The sequence below is a fragment of the Vicia villosa genome, linkage group LG1 (assembly GCF_029867415.1).
Source record: "Vicia villosa cultivar HV-30 ecotype Madison, WI linkage group LG1, Vvil1.0, whole genome shotgun sequence".
In the NCBI taxonomy this organism is placed as follows: domain Eukaryota; kingdom Viridiplantae; phylum Streptophyta; class Magnoliopsida; order Fabales; family Fabaceae; genus Vicia; species Vicia villosa.
In genome coordinates this window covers 17,458,269-17,477,242 of record NC_081180.1, presented here as the reverse complement: position 1 = coordinate 17,477,242, position 18,974 = coordinate 17,458,269, and the positions used below count along the sequence as shown (strand labels likewise).

Genomic DNA, 18,974 nt, shown 5'->3' with positions numbered 1-18,974 from the left:
TACAAAGGTTTTTAAACATCCAGAAAAGATAATTAAGTTTGTCTGTTTTGCATCTGTTTTGCATTTTTTAAGTTAAAAGAAAATATAATCATTTCATCTAAAGTGTGGGGTGTTTGGTGCAACTTACCTGATAAATTCCTCAAATTGTGTCCTACTCCTTCATGAGCCCGATATTTTCTTCTGTTCTTTTACTATTCGTAATTTTGACTAGCCTTGGTTCCTTTAAAATAAATAATCATATTTTGTACCAAAAAAATTATTTTATTTTGTCTATCTTTGGTATTCTATCATACCAATCCTTAGAAGAAATTCTCATGCTTGCAATAAATCTCCCTTCTAGAATAAGGGCACACAGATTATGCATTTGTGTAACATAGTAAACTTTTATAAGCATCTGAAAAAAATATTCGTATTTACAACTCCACTTCAGAAAGCTATAAAATGGAGAGGGAAATTACAAAAGGAAAAAAAAAATAATCTAATACAGACATAACTTGAAGCCCGGGTAAATTGGAAGAACAAGCCAGGAATTAGTGAACATGACACCTCAAAAATCATAATCTATATCTGTTACATTCTGTGACATGGAATGTTTAACAAGCTGTCCTTGCTCATTGTACCGATCAAGGTTCTCGCATGGAGAGGGGAAAATGGTCCCTATTACGCGTCCGTGTACAAATGCACACTGAAAGATGTGTTTTTTCTTGTAGGTTAACCCAACTGACATTTCTCGAAAAGTTACGTTTCTCACGGGAATCTCTTCGCTGCCATGAATACGTACCGGCACACGAACTCCATGACCGTAGATGCTTGTGAAGCTAATGTCTCGTATATCTGGAAGTGCTGTAGGGTCATATCCATCGTCGGGGTGTTCATTGTAATCTGTCTTCATCACAATTCCAACACGGACATTCTCAAAAGTGATATTACGATAAGTTATTTGTCGCACGTATCCACCTCGCCCAGGTGCAGTCTTTATCCTCACACCACGCCTTGAATCCCACACGCGAAGATTCTCTACCGTGATGTTGGATACCCCACCAGACATCTCACTGCCTATTGAGATACCAGCACTGTTTCATTTCATAAAATCATTACAAAGATCAACAGTTCATAAATAATTATGAAGGGCACGGGCCATGCAGAATGAGAAACGTATGAGCTGGTAGAGTTAGGGATTCACCTGACCATAGAGCGAACAACAAGGTTTCGGATCATAATATTCATGGAAGGTCTTCCATAAGCAATTCCATACTGATCCCAACCACTTTTTATTGCAATTGCATCATCTCCCACACTTATGTAACAGTCTTCTATCAACATATCCTCGCAAGAATCTGTGCACACCATAGAGATTTGGGATTATTAAAATTTACCGCACAACAACAAAACTAATATAGACAAAAGGGGGAGAACTATTCAGCACATCGCATATGAAATAAAAGTTCTGTGATTGGTAGAAGAAACTTGCCAGGATCTATGCCGTCGGTATTTGGAGCATCAATTACAGGAGCCAAAATTGTAACACCTTTTATTGTAATGTTTTTGCAATCATATGGATGAAGCGTCCAGAACGGAGAGTCTTGTAAAGTAATATTAGTGATTACAATGTCACTAGACCACATGATCTGAACAAGTGGTCCCCTTGTGTAGTTGAGACGTTTTTGGCGAAATTTTTTCCACCATGCTTGTCCTTGTCCATTTATGGTGCCATTGTGCCCTGTCAATCATGCCAATAGATGAAATAAGAGAAAGCTTTGAAACTAAGCTGAAGCATCTCATAAATGAAGGGACCAAGAATGAATCTGTTGATTTTCTTCGTTATCCTCAAAATACACCAAATAGATTGATTGTATTGCAAGATAAGTTACTTGAATGTGACCAGTGATCACGATGACATTTAATATTAGCTAAAGAACTTTTTCATGAAGGTTGAAGACTTTTGAACCCTATAACTAATTGGAAGAAAGATGAAAATTCCTCACCTGTTATCACAACATCTTTAAGATTCTGACCGTGAATCAAACTGCCATATCGAGGCCCAGGACGCTCCCTTCCATACCCGTATGAAGGCAAGGGAGGCATTAGTGGCCAATACTTTTCATCCTGTCAACCATCGCAAAAGATGACAATGTAAATGAAATGTTTGGTTACACGAGAGTGACACAGATAAGCAATGTAAGAAATGGATTTACCAGAGATAAACATAGAATACATGATCTAGAGGTATTGCTAGCTGTTATTATTTCAACTTATTACCAAATGCACAATGAAGATAGACATGTATATACATACAAATTTTGGCATGTTATATGGCGAGTATTGCTAGCTGTTAATATGATATGACAACAACCCGGCTGGTATCAAGAAAAATGCGAGCCGGAAAACTGAATTCGTCCGAACTCAAAATTTAATTATGATCTAGGTACAAAACATTTGCTAAAAAAGATAAATCAGAAGTTATGGTGTAGAAGATAAGGTATGAACAGAAGCCCTGCCCAGAAAATATAATGGTTTTCATAAAATCATTGTGATCACCTAGAACACAGTCCTTGATGCTCTTTATTATTTCAAGCCTAAAATAAACAGTTCACTCTCAAAATTATTTATTCTTTAAATTTTTAGCTTTGTCAAAACACAAACAGGTCTGCACACTAGGTCTTCAATTATTAACATGAGATATGGAACTCCAAAATATATATACAGTACAATCAATGCGACTTATAATTGAAACCACTCCAAACCAACAACTAAATGCATGTTTCAACACATCGACAACACAAAGAATTGCAAATTTGAAATATACAAAGGCATTTTATTAGTTCCTAGTGGCTACAGTCGGCTCCCTCGCCCTGTCTTACTTTATAAATTTAGCAAATGGTAACTAGTCAAGCATAGAGCTACTTTTGTTTGTCACGCATAACAACCAACAACAACAACAACAATCCATAAAGAAAACCATTACAGCCATTAAAATGAGAGAATTCATTCCAAAAAGCAAGCATAACTGTTATAGAGACCTAGAAGAAAAGCGAAACATAATTTTTTGTCTGTGTATATTAGAAATGATAATCAACTATTCTATAAATTGATTACTACTTGTCACATATCCGCCTATATCAGACAGTTTAAAACTTATCATAATGCAGCTAATCAAACGAACAACAAATACATATTTCTGAGCGTTACGGCTATCATGTAGTTTCGTTATCCCACACACTCTCTCAGTAATTCCATCTCCTTACTAACAAAGGATGTGTTACTGTTTCCTTCAATCAAGACAAAATTATTCAACATCTTAAATTGGAAAGGCAAAATCCACAAGCATTACAATAATAATGCTCAACTCTTCTAACATAAAAACAAAACAGTCATTTCCAGCTTAACCAGAGATTCTGGGTTCAAATCCAAGCCTGAGCACGCAGCAGTGTTTAATCTCTTAGGAAGAGTTTACCGCCTATTATGGTCCTACAAGACTCGAGGGATTAGTCTCTGCAATTGCGCGCAGAGAATACCCAATTCATACAACAACAAAAAAACAGTCATTTATCACGGCCAAGAACAACTCAAGTAATTATACACTATTCCGATCACTATTATAAGCAAATATTTTCATTTCTGATTCATTGAATAATTAATGCATCTGATTTATATCTAAACTAGATACTAGATACATACGTTATTTAATGAGTATGAAAAATGGAATCTTTGCTTATAATAATGACCAGAGTATGTGTGGTTTTAAGAATTACAACTAATCTGTCTAAAAATTCATCATAGAAACTAAAACTACAGCAATTATGATTTTCTATTTCTATAATCAAACCATATATCACCAAACAACAAGAACAAAACAAAAAATCAATCAATACTATAGAGTAAATGCAAAAACAAAAAAAGGAAAACTAACATCAATGGCAAGAATAACAGCATCTTCAGCTAGAAACAAAGTGATATGACTGGTAAGATTAAATGGTGCAGTGAGCCAACGACCAGGAGGAACATTAAGCTGCCCTCCACCTTTCTTCCCCAATTTCGAAATAGCCGAAACACCTCTCTCAAACGCCTCAGTATTCAGCGTAACCCCATCACCCACGCCTCCAAAATCCGTCAAATTGAACGCCACCGGTCTCATAATCGGAATCGGCCTCACCGCAACCCGGCCGAAAAACAAAACTCCACCAACCACCGTGCTTCTCTGCCACACGAAAACCGATAGAAACGCGGCGATCCATAGAATCATGAAGAGCGTCTTGTGTGAGGTTATGAATGCCGGAACGCAGCGTTTGAAGTCGAGTCTTTGGTGGTGGAACCGCCCTAGCATTGAGGTTTCCACCATCATGAGAAAGTGGTTTGCTTTTTGGGAAATATGGAGATGGATTTAGAAGGGTCGGTGGTGGAAACTCATGGATAGGATTGAGTGAGATTAAGGTTGGTGAAGAATGAGTGAGAATTAAGGGAAGATCTGTGTTGTTGAAAGAGTGAATTGAAAGGGAAGAAGAAGTGAGAGATGAAAATGAAGAACTGAAAGTTGAAGTTGGTTCCTATGATAATGATGGAACAACCGTGGGTCCAAATTTATGTATGTGGAATTACAAATTTTCATTTTTCTGATTTTTATATTTCTCATGTTTAATCATGTCGAACCAAGAAGCTATCCTTCGACTATACTAGAGTTCGATCCACTATCTCACAAATCTCCACCTTGGATCTAACTCTCCAACATCAAGGGAACAACTAGTTTTCTTCATGCAGGTTTATCAACTGCATACATTGGAAAAACTTGCAACTTAACAATGTCTTTGTGATCATATCAGCAGCATTGTCTTCAGTCGAAACCTTCAGCACTTGGACTTCTCCACGCTCGATTACTTCTCTGACAAAATGCAGCCTCACATCAATGTGCTTAGTTCGCTCATGATAGGCTGAATTCTTCGACAGGTGTATTGCACTTTGACTATCACATTTAACAGTGATACCTCGACCTTGAAGTTTCAGCTCCTTCGCAAAACCTTCAAGCCACAATGCTTATTTCACAACTTCAGTTAGGGCAATATACTCCGCTTCAGTGGTTGATAGAGCAACAACCTTCTGAAGTGTTGCTTTCCAACTAATTGCAGTGACAAACATAGTGAAAACATATCCAGAACTAGATTTTCTGAAATCCATACAACCTGCATAATCAGAGTCGACATATCCTTCAATTACTGCTTTACTATCTTCACCCAAGGCTCCACCATAAATTAGGACTCTATTCAGAGATCCATTTATGTACCTTAAAATCCACTTCAATGCTTGCCAGTGAGCCTTTCCAGAATTCGCCATGTACCTGCTTACAAGACTTACTGCATATGCTATGTCAGGTCTAGTACAGATCATAGCATACATCAAAGAACCAACTATATTAGCATATGGGATGCTATTCATATAGGCTCTTTCGACATCAGTACTGGGACACTGATCTATACTCAGCTTGAATTGAGGGTTTGTCGGAGTCACAACTGGCTTCGAATTCGACATACCGAACTCTTCGAGAATCTTTCGTAGATATGCCTCTTGAGATAAGCATAACTTCGACTTCTTTCAATCTCTTCGAATGTCAATTCCAAGAATCCTGGAAGCAGCTCCCAGATCCTTCATATCGAACTCCTTATTGAGTTCAGCCTTCACCCTCATCACATCTTCGACATTGTTGCTTGCTATGAGAATATCATCCACATAAAGCAACAAAAGGTCGAAATCTGAAGTAAACGCAGTGGTCGAACTGACTTCTAATGAAACTTATGCGTGCCATGAACTTGTCAAATCTCCTATTCCACTGTCGAGGAGATTGTTTCAGCCCATACAAATATCTCTTTTGCTTGCACACATAATCTTCCTTCCCCTTTTCGACATACCCTTCAGGTTGCCTCATCAGGATCGTTTCATCTAGATCACCATACAAGAACGCAGTCTTCACATCCATCTGTTCCAGTTCAAGATCGAACTGTGCCACCATGGCAAGCAACATTCAAATGGACCTATGCTTCACAACATGAGAAAACACATCATTGAAGTCGGCACCTTCTTTCTGAGTGAAACCCCTTGCAACTAACCTTGCCTTGTATCTTTTCGACGTCACTCCTTCAATTCCTTCCTTAACTTTGAAAATCCATTTACAGCTGACTAACCTTGCCCCAGCAGGTTTCTTGATCAGTTCCCAGGTATGATTATTGTAACACCCCTCTAAATAACCCGCGGCAATTAAACAAATTATTAAATCAGAGTAACATGTAGAGAGGTATCACAATTCATAAATAACAAATTACACGTCACATAAGTCATGCATCATTGGAACACCTGAAAATCATAACTCATTATCCAAACCATGTTCTACGCAGCGGAAAAATACCACATCAAGTCTACATTATTATTAAATGTATCAGACTCCAACCAAAACAGATAAATATAGAGTTACAATCAAAACTACAAACAAACGTTCCCAGTGTTACAACTACCAGAGCATGACACCTGACGCTAACTAAAACACGGACTCATGAGCTAATCCTCACCGAGTCGAACAGCCGCTATCCTCAGTCTGAAAATGACAACATGTAAGGGTGAGTCTCGTCATAATTAACAAATGTTATAAGGTTATAAAGCAATAACACGTCACAGTTGCATCATTCACCCAATTGTTTCATAAACAGACAATCAAAACAAAATAAATAACAACCAACGCATCATCAGCATTTACAACACTGGAATACTTCCAATCATGTCATAAATCGTGCATATGAATGAACTGACACTATGCATGTGGTACCAACGTCATCCAATGGGAATGACCCATGACCGATCTATCATCATCCAGATACGGCCCTGCCAGCACAGATTCCACACAATGGGAATCATGCCCTTCACTGATCCAACACTTCCCTTATGGATACAGTATCAACAATGCACATGAATGAATGCAACATATATAACATACTTATATCATTATCATCATCATCCTCAATAATCATCACCATCATTCAAGTATGTTCATATATATTAACATCATTCAACCACAATTCTATCATCATCATGTCGAAAACATGCACATATTTACTACAATCATCATCATCATCAAGAAATAGCAACATATATTATCATCATTCTAAAACCAATCAAATCATCATCACATAGATCGTTTAATAAGGTTCATTTAGCCCAAAACGGCGCATCAAATGAACCAACGGTTAGAAAGTTATGCCTCTTTGAACTTTCTTAAAAAAAATCACAAAACATCAACAGCACGCGGCGCCATCACACATTCGCGGCGCGGAACGAATCGAAACAACGCCATCGCGGTGCGGCCACATGTTCGCGGCGCGGAACGAATCGGAACAACGCCTTCGCGGCGCGGTCACCTGTTCGCGGCGCGTACTGAACGCAACAAGACTTCCTTACCTTATGCCTTCAGGTTCGCGGCGCCTCCCCTATGTACGCGGCGCGAACCGCGATTCTAAAAACCCCAATCTGCAGAAAAACAGCATTCCATGTATCCCAAACACCCCAACACATACCAGTGCGAACATGGAGAATTAGAATGCACAAACAACACAATTTACGTCTCGTAATGCACCAAATATACATCAATTGAGATTATAACAACACATACATCATAGATTCAAACACAGGGGTCAAATATCATACAATTGACACAATCCCTAAACCTATTATATGACTCAATTGATCCGAATTCTACATCTATTCAGCATTACCAACCCCTAACCCGATAATAGATGTTAATCAGACAAGTCCCCCCTTACCTTAGATAATTCTGGATTCTTGGTCTCTCCCTCTATCGTTCTCCTTCACGTTCCTCGTTCTTCAGACTTCTTTCTTTCACGCTCTTTCTTTTTCCCAATTCCAATGTTTATGAAATAATAAAATTAGAAAAAGGTTTTTCAGAATTACCCCCCCTTCTTCCTCTATTTCCACATATGGCCCAAAAGCCAAAACCTCATTTATTCATTATTTCCACAATTTCTTTAATAATTCTAATTATTAATTCAATAATAAAATTAAATTAATATTAAAATTATACAGGCGTTACAACTCTCCCCCACTAAAAGAGTTTTCGTCCTCGAAAACATACCTCAAGCAAAGAGCTCCGGGTAGGAATCTTTCATCTGGCTCTCTAGCTCCCAGGTAACATTCCCTTCAGCTGGTCCTCCCCAAGCTACTCTGACTAAAGCTATTTCCTTGCCACGCAATTGCTTCAGTCTTCTATCTTCAATCCTCACAGGCAATGTTTCAACCGTTAAGTTGTCTTTTACCTGTACATCGTCTACTTGGATCACATGGGACGGATCTGGAATGTACTTCCTCAATTGAGACACATGAAACACGTCGTGCAAGTTTGCAAGCATCGGCGGCAAAGCGACACGATATGCCAATTCTCCCACCTTTTCAGAAATTTGGAACGGTCCAATAAAACGCGGAGTCAATTTCCTTGACTTCAATGCCCGACCAATTCCTGTCATAGGAGTAACTCTCATAAACACATGATCTCCCTCTTGAAACTCAAGTGTCTTCCTCCTTTTATCATAGTAACTCTTCTGACGACTCTGAGAAGCTCTCATCTTCTCCTGAATCATCTTAATCTTCTCTGTAGTCTGTTGTACAATTTCTGGCCCAATCACAGCACTCTCACCAGATTCATACCAACACAACGGCGTCCTACATCTCCTACCATACAAAGCCTCAAACGGAGCCATACCAATGCTCGAATGATAACTATTGTTGTAAGTAAACTCGATCAAAGGCAGATAGCTATCCCAAGTACCTCCTTTTTCCAGCACACAAGCACGTAACAAATCTTCTAACGACTGTATTGTCCTCTCCGTCTGTCCATCCGTCTGCGGATGATAAGCAGAACTCAACCTCAGTTTAGTACCTAAAGCCTTCTGCAAACCTTCCCAGAACTTAGACGTAAACCTCGGATCTCTGTCTGACACGATACTGGAAGGAATACCATGAAGACTAACTATCTTCTCGATATACAACTGAGCTAGCTTCTCCATCGGATAATCCATCCTCACCGGTATAAAATGTGCAGATTTCGTCAACCTGTCTACCACGACCCAGATAGCTTCATAATTCTTACCAGTCCTCGGCAAACCCGACACAAAATCCATTGATATGCTATCCCACTTCCACTCAGGAATAAACATCGGTTGCATAAACCCAGACGGTTTCTGATGCTCAATCTTTGACTTCTGGCAAATTAAACAAGAGTACACAAACTCGGCAATTTCTTTCTTCATTCTCGGCCACCAAAACAACTTTTTCAAATCATGATACATCTTGGTAGCACCAGGATGAATACTCAACCCACTACGGTGTCCTTCTTCTAAAATACGTTTCCGGAGTTCAACAATATCAGGGACACACACTCGATCACCAAACCTCAGTATGCCATTTTCATCAATTCTAAATTCACCACCCTTGCCTTGATTAATCAAAGTCAACTTATCTATTAACTCAACATCATCTTTCTGACCCTCTCTGATCTCTTCAAGAATGCCACTAGTCAACTTCAACATACCCAATTTGACACTAGTAGGAGTACCTTCACATACTAAACTCAAGTCTCTGAATTGTTCAATCAAATCCAATTCCTTCACCATTAGCATAGACATATGCAAGGTTTTCCTACTCAATGCATCCGCAACAACGTTTGCCTTACCCGGATGGTAATTCAAACCAAAATCATAATCTTTCAGGAATTCTAACCATCTTCTCTGCCTCATATTCAACTCTTTCTGGTCAAAGAGATACTTCAGGCTCTTATGATCACTGAATACCTCAAATCTTGAACCATACAAATAGTGTCGCCACAACTTCAAAACGAACACTACAGCTGCCAACTCCAAATCATGAGTCGGATAATTCCTCTCATGCGCTTTAAGTTGTCTCGACGCATAAGCAACTACTTGCTGATTTTGCATTAACACACCACCTAAACCCATTAGTGATGCGTCACAATAAACCACAAATGATTCTGTCGGACTTGGTAAAATCAAGATAGGAGCACTAGTCAATCTCCTCTTGAGCTCTTGGAATCCTTCTTCACACTTTGCATCCCAAATAAAGGCTTGTCCCTTCCTGGTCAGTTTAGTTAACGGCAATGCTAACTTTGCAAATCCTTCAATAAACTTCCTGTAATAACCTGCAAGGCCAAGAAAACTACGAATCTCTGATACTGACTTCGGAGCTTCCCACTGAGACACGGCTTCTATTTTTGTAGGATCAACAGCAATACCATTCTTAGAAATCACATGTCCAAGAAAACTAACTTCTTCTAACCAGAATTCACACTTCGACAGTTTGGCAAAAAGTTGCTTCTCCTTCAACAGTTCTAACACAGTTCTGAGGTGTTCGGTATGTTCTTCCTCATTCTTAGAATATATCAGGATATCGTCGATAAATACCACGACAAACTGGTCGAGATAAGGATGAAATATTCTTTTCATATACTCCATAAAAACACCAGGTGCATTAGTAACTCCAAACGGCATTACAGAATACTCATAATGTCCATACCTTGTTCTAAAAGCAGTCTTCTGAATGTCATCATCTTTTACACGTATCTGGTGATACCCAGACCTCAAATCAATTTTACTAAATACTCGCGCTCCAACCAACTGATCCATCAAATCATCAATCCTCGGCAATGGATACCGATTCTTGATAGTAACCTTGTTCAATTGTCTGTAATCTACGCACAGCCTCATCGAACCCTCTTTCTTCTTTACTAGTAACACAGGCGCACCCCACGGAGAAACACTAGGACGAATAAATTTCTTCTCCAGCAATTCTTCCAACTGCTTCTTCAGTTCGGCTAGCTCAGACGGCGACATACGGTACGGTGCCATCGACACTGGACTGGTTCCCGGAATTAAATCAATAGAAAACTCCACTTCTCTTTCCGGTGGTAATTCATTTACATCTTCAGGAAAAACTTCTGGAAATTCACACACCACAGGTAATTCGCTACTAGCCACCTTTTCTTTCACATTCATCATTGCGAACAACATAAATACTGTTGCACCATCTCCGATAGCCTCATTCACCTGCCTAGCTGTCATTTCCAGATTATCAGCACAACCCTCTTCAGGAAAAATTACCGTCTTCTCAAAACAGTTGATATGAACACGGTTGAACTCCAACCAGTTCATTCCCAGGATTACATCAAGTTCTTTCAACGGAAGGCACACTAAGTCCATCCCGAATTCTCTACCAAAAATGTCAACCGGACAATTCAAGCATGCAGACGAAGTAGTTACTGAACCCGACGCAGGAGTGTCAATAACCATACTTCCATTTATATCAGATATCTCTAGATTCAACCTCATAGCACAATCCAAAGAAATAAAAGAATGAGTTGCTCCCGTATCAATAATTGCAACTAAAGGTGTGCCATGAATGAAACACGTACCTTTAATCAATCTGTCCTCTGGAGTAGTCTCTGACCCGGTCAAAGCAAAAACCTTTCCTCCCGATTGGTTCTTCTTTGGCTTAGGACAATTAGGACTGATGTGACCTTCTTCACCACAGTTGTAACAAGTCACAACCCTCTTCTTACAATCAGCCGCGACATGACCCACTTCCTCACACTTGAAGCACTTCTTCTGGTTCAGCTTACACTCATTCCTACGATGTCCCATCTCACCACAATTGTAGCATCTGATACGAGCACTGGAATCTCCCCCACTGGGTTTCTTCCAATCAACAGGTTTACCTCTACCATATGGTTTACCTCTGTCCATAGGCTTCTTCCCCTTTCTGTCAACCAACTCGCGAGAGTGAGATGACTTCAGCTTGACGCTATCTTCCTCGAAAATCCTGCTACAATCCACCAGATCCACAAATCTCCGGATCCTCTGGTACCTGATACCCTGCTTGATCTCATCACGAAGGCCATTCTCAAACTTGACACATTTCGAGAATTCACTGGCTTCGTCGTTGTTGTAGTGCACATAGTACTTTGCCAGTTCCACAAACTTGGCAGCATACTCTGGTACAGTCATGTTACCTTGAACCAACTCCAAAAATTCCACTTCTTTTCTGCCCCTGACATCCTCAGGAAAATACCTCCTCAGAAACTCCCTTTTGAATATAGCCCAAGTAACCGCTATACCGCCGGCATCCAGTTCAGCTTTTGTTGTCAACCACCAGTCATCAGCCTCCTCAGACAACATGTGGGTACCAAACCTCACCTTGAGATTCTCAGCACAATCTATGACTCGGAAAATCCTCTCGATCTCTTTGAGCCATTTCTGAGCACCCTCAGGATCGTGCGTGCCTTTGAACAATGGAGGATTGTTCCTCTGAAAATTCCCCAGTTGCCTATCAGCACCAATCCCTGCTCCTACAGTCCCTCCTCCAAGCACACCAGCAATCATGCCCAGAGCCTCAGCAAGAGCATCATCGTTTCTTCCTCCTCTTCCAGCCATTTGTTCTGCTTAAATGCAACAATCCAGTCAGAACAAAGCATCGACAAATAACTCGTATTAGTCGTATACACAGGAAAACTGACACTGACACTAAGACTCTGGTCACAACGACCGACTATGCTCTGATACCACTATTGTAACACCCCTCTAAATAACCCGCGGCAATTAAACAAATTATTAAATCAGAGTAACATGTAGAGAGGTATCACAATTCATAAATAACAAATTACACGTCACATAAGTCATGCATCATTGGAACACCTGAAAATCATAACTCATTATCCAAACCATGTTCTACGCAGCGGAAAAATACCACATCAAGTCTACATTATTATTAAATGTATCAGACTCCAACCAAAACAGATAAATATAGAGTTACAATCAAAACTACAAACAAACGTTCCCAGTGTTACAACTACCAGAGCATGACACCTGACGCTAACTAAAACACGGACTCATGAGCTAATCCTCACCGAGTCGAACAGCCGCTATCCTCAGTCTGAAAATGACAACATGTAAGGGTGAGTCTCGTCATAATTAACAAATGTTATAAGGTTATAAAGCAATAACACGTCACAGTTGCATCATTCACCCAATTGTTTCATAAACAGACAATCAAAACAAAATAAATAACAACCAACGCATCATCAGCATTTACAACACTGGAATACTTCCAATCATGTCATAAATCGTGCATATGAATGAACTGACACTATGCATGTGGTACCAACGTCATCCAATGGGAATGACCCATGACCGATCTATCATCATCCAGATACGGCCCTGCCAGCACAGATTCCACACAATGGGAATCATGCCCTTCACTGATCCAACACTTCCCTTATGGATACAGTATCAACAATGCACATGAATGAATGCAACATATATAACATACTTATATCATTATCATCATCATCCTCAATAATCATCACCATCATTCAAGTATGTTCATATATATTAACATCATTCAACCACAATTCTATCATCATCATGTCGAAAACATGCACATATTTACTACAATCATCATCATCATCAAGAAATAGCAACATATATTATCATCATTCTAAAACCAATCAAATCATCATCACATAGATCGTTTAATAAGGTTCATTTAGCCCAAAACGGCGCATCAAATGAACCAACGGTTAGAAAGTTATGCCTCTTTGAACTTTCTTAAAAAAAATCACAAAACATCAACAGCACGCGGCGCCATCACACATTCGCGGCGCGGAACGAATCGAAACAACGCCATCGCGGCGCGGCCACATGTTCGCGGCGCGGAACGAATCGGAACAACGCCTTCGCGGCGCGGTCACCTGTTCGCGGCGCGTACTGAACGCAACAAGACTTCCTTACCTTATGCCTTCAGGTTCGCGGCGCCTCCCCTATGTACGCGGCGCGAACCGCGATTCTAAAAACCCCAATCTGCAGAAAAACAGCATTCCATGTATCCCAAACACCCCAACACATACCAGTGCGAACATGGAGAATTAGAATGCACAAACAACACAATTTACGTCTCGTAATGCACCAAATATACATCAATTGAGATTATAACAACAAATACATCATAGATTCAAACACAGGGGTCAAATATCATACAATTGACACAATCCCTAAACCTATTATATGACTCAATTGATCCGAATTCTACATCTATTCAGCATTACCAACCCCTAACCCGATAATAGATGTTAATCAGACAAGTCCCCCCTTACCTTAGATAATTCTGGATTCTTGGTCTCTCCCTCTATCGTTCTCCTTCACGTTCCTCGTTCTTCAGACTTCTTTCTTTCACGCTCTTTCTTTTTCCCAATTCCAATGTTTATGAAATAATAAAATTAGAAAAAGGTTTTTCAGAATTACCCCCCCTTCTTCCTCTATTTCCACATATGGCCCAAAAGCCAAAACCTCATTTATTCATTATTTCCACAATTTCTTTAATAATTCTAATTATTAATTCAATAATAAAATTAAATTAATATTAAAATTATACAGGCGTTACAATTATCATGAAGAGATTTCATCTCATCATCCATGGCCTTCACTCATTCAGTCTTATTTCGACTCCTCATAACTTCCTTGTAGTCTCTAGGTTCTTCGTCTAGAACCTCACTTGCAGAGATTAAGGCGTAAGCTATAAGGTCTGCATACCCAAGTCTCTGAGGTGGCTTGATGGCTCTTCTCGGCCTATCTCTTGAAAATAGGTAGTCATTGACAGTTTCCTCAATTTCCTCAGAATCTTCTACTTCTTCTTCGACTTCATCAGGGATATGCAATTCAGCATCAACATGCTCCACCTCAACAGGAATCTCTACCTGTTCCAGCTCTTCATCAGATGTTTTTGTACTTCGACCAACATCATCAGTTTTCTTAAAAGCCATTTAAGCTTCATTGAAAACTACATCTCGACTGGTGATACACCTCCTGTGACCTGGCTTTAGGCACCATAGCCTATAAGCTTTGACTCCTTCAGGGTATCCCATGAACATGCATTTCAAAGCTCTAGGTTCGACTTTGTCTTGCCTAATGTGAGCATAGGCTACGCAGCCAAATACTCTCAGTTTGTCGAGATCTGGTGGATGTCCCGACCAAACTTCTTCAGGTGTCTTCATATCTAACGCTGTCGAAGGACATCTGTTTATCAGATATGTTGCTGTCGAAACAGCCTCAGCCAAGAACACCTTCTTTAACCCCGCACTAGTCGACATGCATCTGACTCTCTCCAAAATAGTTCGACCAAACCTTTCAGCCAAACCATTTTGCTGTGGAGTACATGTAGTAGTTCTGTGCCTTGCAATACCAGAGCCCACACAAAAACTGTCGAACGCCTCATTGCAAAATTCAAGGCCATTATCGGTTCTCAACCTCTTGACCTTCCTGCCAATCTGATTTTCTACTAGGGTCTACGAACTTTTGAAATTCTCAAAAGTTTCATCCTTAGTCTTCTGAATGAATACCCATAACTTCCTCGAATAATCATCAACTATGGATAGAAAATACCTTGCTCCTGAATGTGATGGACACCTTGCAGGCCCCCAAAGATCAGCATGGATGTAATCAAGGGATCCATGTGTTCTTTGTTTGCATTTGTTGAACTTCACTCTGCAAGATTTTCCAAGTACATAGGGTTCACAAAACTTCAGCTTTTCGACTTTGTCTCCTCCAAGCAGATTTTGTTTCCCTAATTCGACCAGACCCCTTTCACTGACATGGCCCAATCTCATGTGCCAAATTTCAGTCTTCGACAAAGGTTTCGTGGATGCAACATTTGTCGAACCACCTACAACTTCAGCCTCAAGGGTATACAAGGCTTGTTTCTTCACGCCTCTCAAGACTTCCTTCGACCCCTTCATGACTCTTAGGATACTTTTCTCTCCTTGGAAAACATATCCTTTCTTGTCGAATTCACCAAGAGAAAGTAGATTTCTCTTCAAATCAGGAACATACCTGACTTCAGTCAACAACCTTATTGACTCATCATGAAGCTTGAATCTCACAGATCCAACACCTGCAATTTTGCAAGCCTTGTTGTTTCCCAACAATACTGATTCACCATCTTGATCACATAATTCCTCGAACAAGTCTTTGTTTGGAGTCATGTGCCACGTGCAACCTGAATCCATAATCCACTCTCTTCTTGAGTCACTGCTTGAAACCACAAGAACATCAGATGATTCAAAATCATCTTGAACAATGGCTGCATTGTCATTATCCTTACCTCCATAATCTTTCAGGCGTTCAAGGCACACCTTTCTCGTGTGACCCTCCTTCTTACAATGATAGCATCGAATTCCATATGCTTCGCCACTATAAGACTTCGACTGGCTTTTGCCATTCTTCTTGTCAAACTTACCATCCTTTCGCAAGAAATTTCCTTTAACGACCAAACCTTCACCAATAGTCGAAGGTTTACGCTTCTTTCATTCATTCAAGTCTTTAGAATACAAGGCTGATTGAACTTTTTCAAACGTCAAGGACTCCCTTCCATACAAGAGAGTTTCTTTGAAGTGAGCATGTGATCGAGGCAAAGAGCACAATAGTAACAGCGCTTGATCTTCATCATCGATTTTCACATCAATATTTTCAAGATCAAGAATCAGCTTGTTGAACATATCCAACTGCTCAGCCAACACTTTGTCTTCAATCATCTTGAATGAATACAAAGCTTGCTTCATGTAGAGTCGATTTACCAGCGATTTGGTCATATACAAACTTTCAAGTTTCACCCATAATCCTGATGTCGTCGTCTCCTTTGATACCTGTCGGAGAACCTTATCACCAAGGTTCAACAAAATTGCGCTGTGTGCTTTCTCGATCATATTCGTCTTCTCCGTTGCCGTCAATTCTGCATTCATGGTTGCCTCTCCCTTCAACGCTTCCAAGCAACCATGCTGGACCAGTAGGACTTTCATCTTCAAGCGCCACAGACCGAAATCATTCACTCCGGTGAACTTTTAAATCTCATACTTTGTTGAAGGCATCTTCTCCATGCTCACCGCACCAATTTGTTGTGAATTCAATACCAAGAACAAAGTATAATGCAAGGGAAGAATAAAGAACAAGGAAGAAGAAGAACACAAGAATTGGTTATAACTGCTATTCTTTTACTTTCTCTTAAAACAAGATTACAAGTTTACAAGAAAAACAAATAACCTCTCTCACCCTAAATTAGGATTTGCAACTAAGCAATGATGAGAGACTAGTATGTTGTTTATAATAAAACCTAACATACTAACTAATGGGCTTTCTCCACAAGACCCATTACACAAGACAACTTAATAAACAAGCTAACTTAACAAACTAGGGTTTAAACACTAAAACCTAATTTAACAAGTTAACAACGCTAGCCTCTTCGACACAAGCATGTGAACAACCTTCGACTTCATGCTTAATCCTGTCGAACCAAGAAGCTATCCTTCGACCATACTAGAGTTCGATCCAATATCTCACATCTTTTTTCTTCTTCATCCTCCTTCTATCTTTCTCCCTTTACAATTGTAAAGAGACCCTCAAATCAAAGTCATTTCAACGCCAAATGATCTATGGATTTACAAAAATAATTTTGATGATGATAACTTTATGATCTGAAGTTTCAACTAAGTTATGATCAATATGCTATATTAAAATCAAGATGTTTTGTTCTTAATCTCTTAACAACAACACCTAATATCAAGCGTGTTGGAATAAAATATGTTCATATTCTTTAGATTTTGATGATAACAAATTACTTAAAGAATAGTTGAATATACTAACATTTGTTCAAGTGTATGTCGCGGTGCGAAAAAAAATACTTGAGTGTATCGCACGCTCGAAATACAATAGTCGCCACCGATCTTTATTTATTCCAAAAGAAAAGAAAAAATATCGATAAATCCCGTAAACAACGACAAATGGATAAGATGGTCATCGTAATCAAACTAGGGTTCGGGAGTCGGTTATGCAAGGAAAAATATTAGCACCCCTTGCATACATTGTACTTAACGATACCTATTTAGTTAGTTTCATGATCAAATGTTAGTGTGATGTTTACTTGCTTCCTAATTATTATGCGAGAAAGAAGAGAAAGAAAGGAAAATGTTTTGGTTTTTATTATTGGGCTCTACAAGATTTCAGAACCTTGTGCCTACGTATTTCCTCGTGCAATAGGAAATTCAGAGCTTGCGTAGTTCTTGTACGAACTATTTTTGGGGTTTGGTTTGGGTAGGGATGTCAACGAGGCAGATATTGTTCGGAGGATGCTTCTCCGCTACCCGCCCGCCCCCAAATTTACTCCCTATCCCCATCCCCAATCCCCGCCACGGGGGAATATTTCCCCCCATCCCCATCCCTACAGATCCCCACGGATATCCACGGAGATCGAATCTTAAGAAAATTTCTACACTGTTTGATCAAAACTATGACACTAGTATTTTGTTTTTTTTTCCGCTTTTTTTAAAACGCATATATTTGTATCTTTATTTTATAAAAAAAATCAAAATACATCTTGCATGGATAATAAATAAAAAAAGCAAAAGAACTTGATGTTGCTAATATTTTTTATGTAAAAATAAATAAATAAATAAATAGTAACATAACTTCTTGCTACTGTGCTTCCACTAATTTACTACCATAATACCGATGTCGTCAAGCGCAAGTGGTTGATTATGTGTGAAAATCTATAACTTCTAATGACTCTTCATTTTCTAATACATTAATATTTTTCATGTAAAATTATATAATTGTATAATATATAAAGTATAAAAATTAAAATATATCGTTGGAGTCGGGGAATCCACGGGGCGCATGATACTTTCCCAATCCCCGCCCCAAAGTGTTATCGGGGGAACTTTTCCCTCCATCCCCACGGGGAAAAAAATCCCCAATTTCGGATCTCCGCACAGATATTCCCCACAGGGATCCCCATTAACAGATGCAATTGACATCCCTAGGTTTGGGTGACACGGACGAGTGTCTAGACTAACACGGCGAGCGTTGAAGAGATGG

At 39.5% G+C, this 18,974-nt stretch overlaps 1 protein-coding gene across 1 annotated transcript; it reads right to left on the bottom strand.

The window, feature by feature from the left end:
- Positions 1 to 363: 363 nt before the first annotated feature.
- Positions 364 to 4,564, bottom strand: LOC131629886 (probable polygalacturonase). Its single transcript, XM_058900691.1, has 5 exons — positions 3,911 to 4,564; positions 1,986 to 2,106; positions 1,472 to 1,720; positions 1,184 to 1,337; positions 364 to 1,073 (listed from the first exon to the last, which is right to left on the bottom strand). Exons 1-5 carry the CDS (start codon positions 4,340 to 4,342, stop codon positions 548 to 550), a joined length of 1,482 nt encoding a protein of 493 aa, XP_058756674.1. The 5' UTR covers positions 4,343 to 4,564; the 3' UTR covers positions 364 to 547.
- Between the last annotated feature and the right edge of the window lie 14,410 nt (positions 4,565 to 18,974).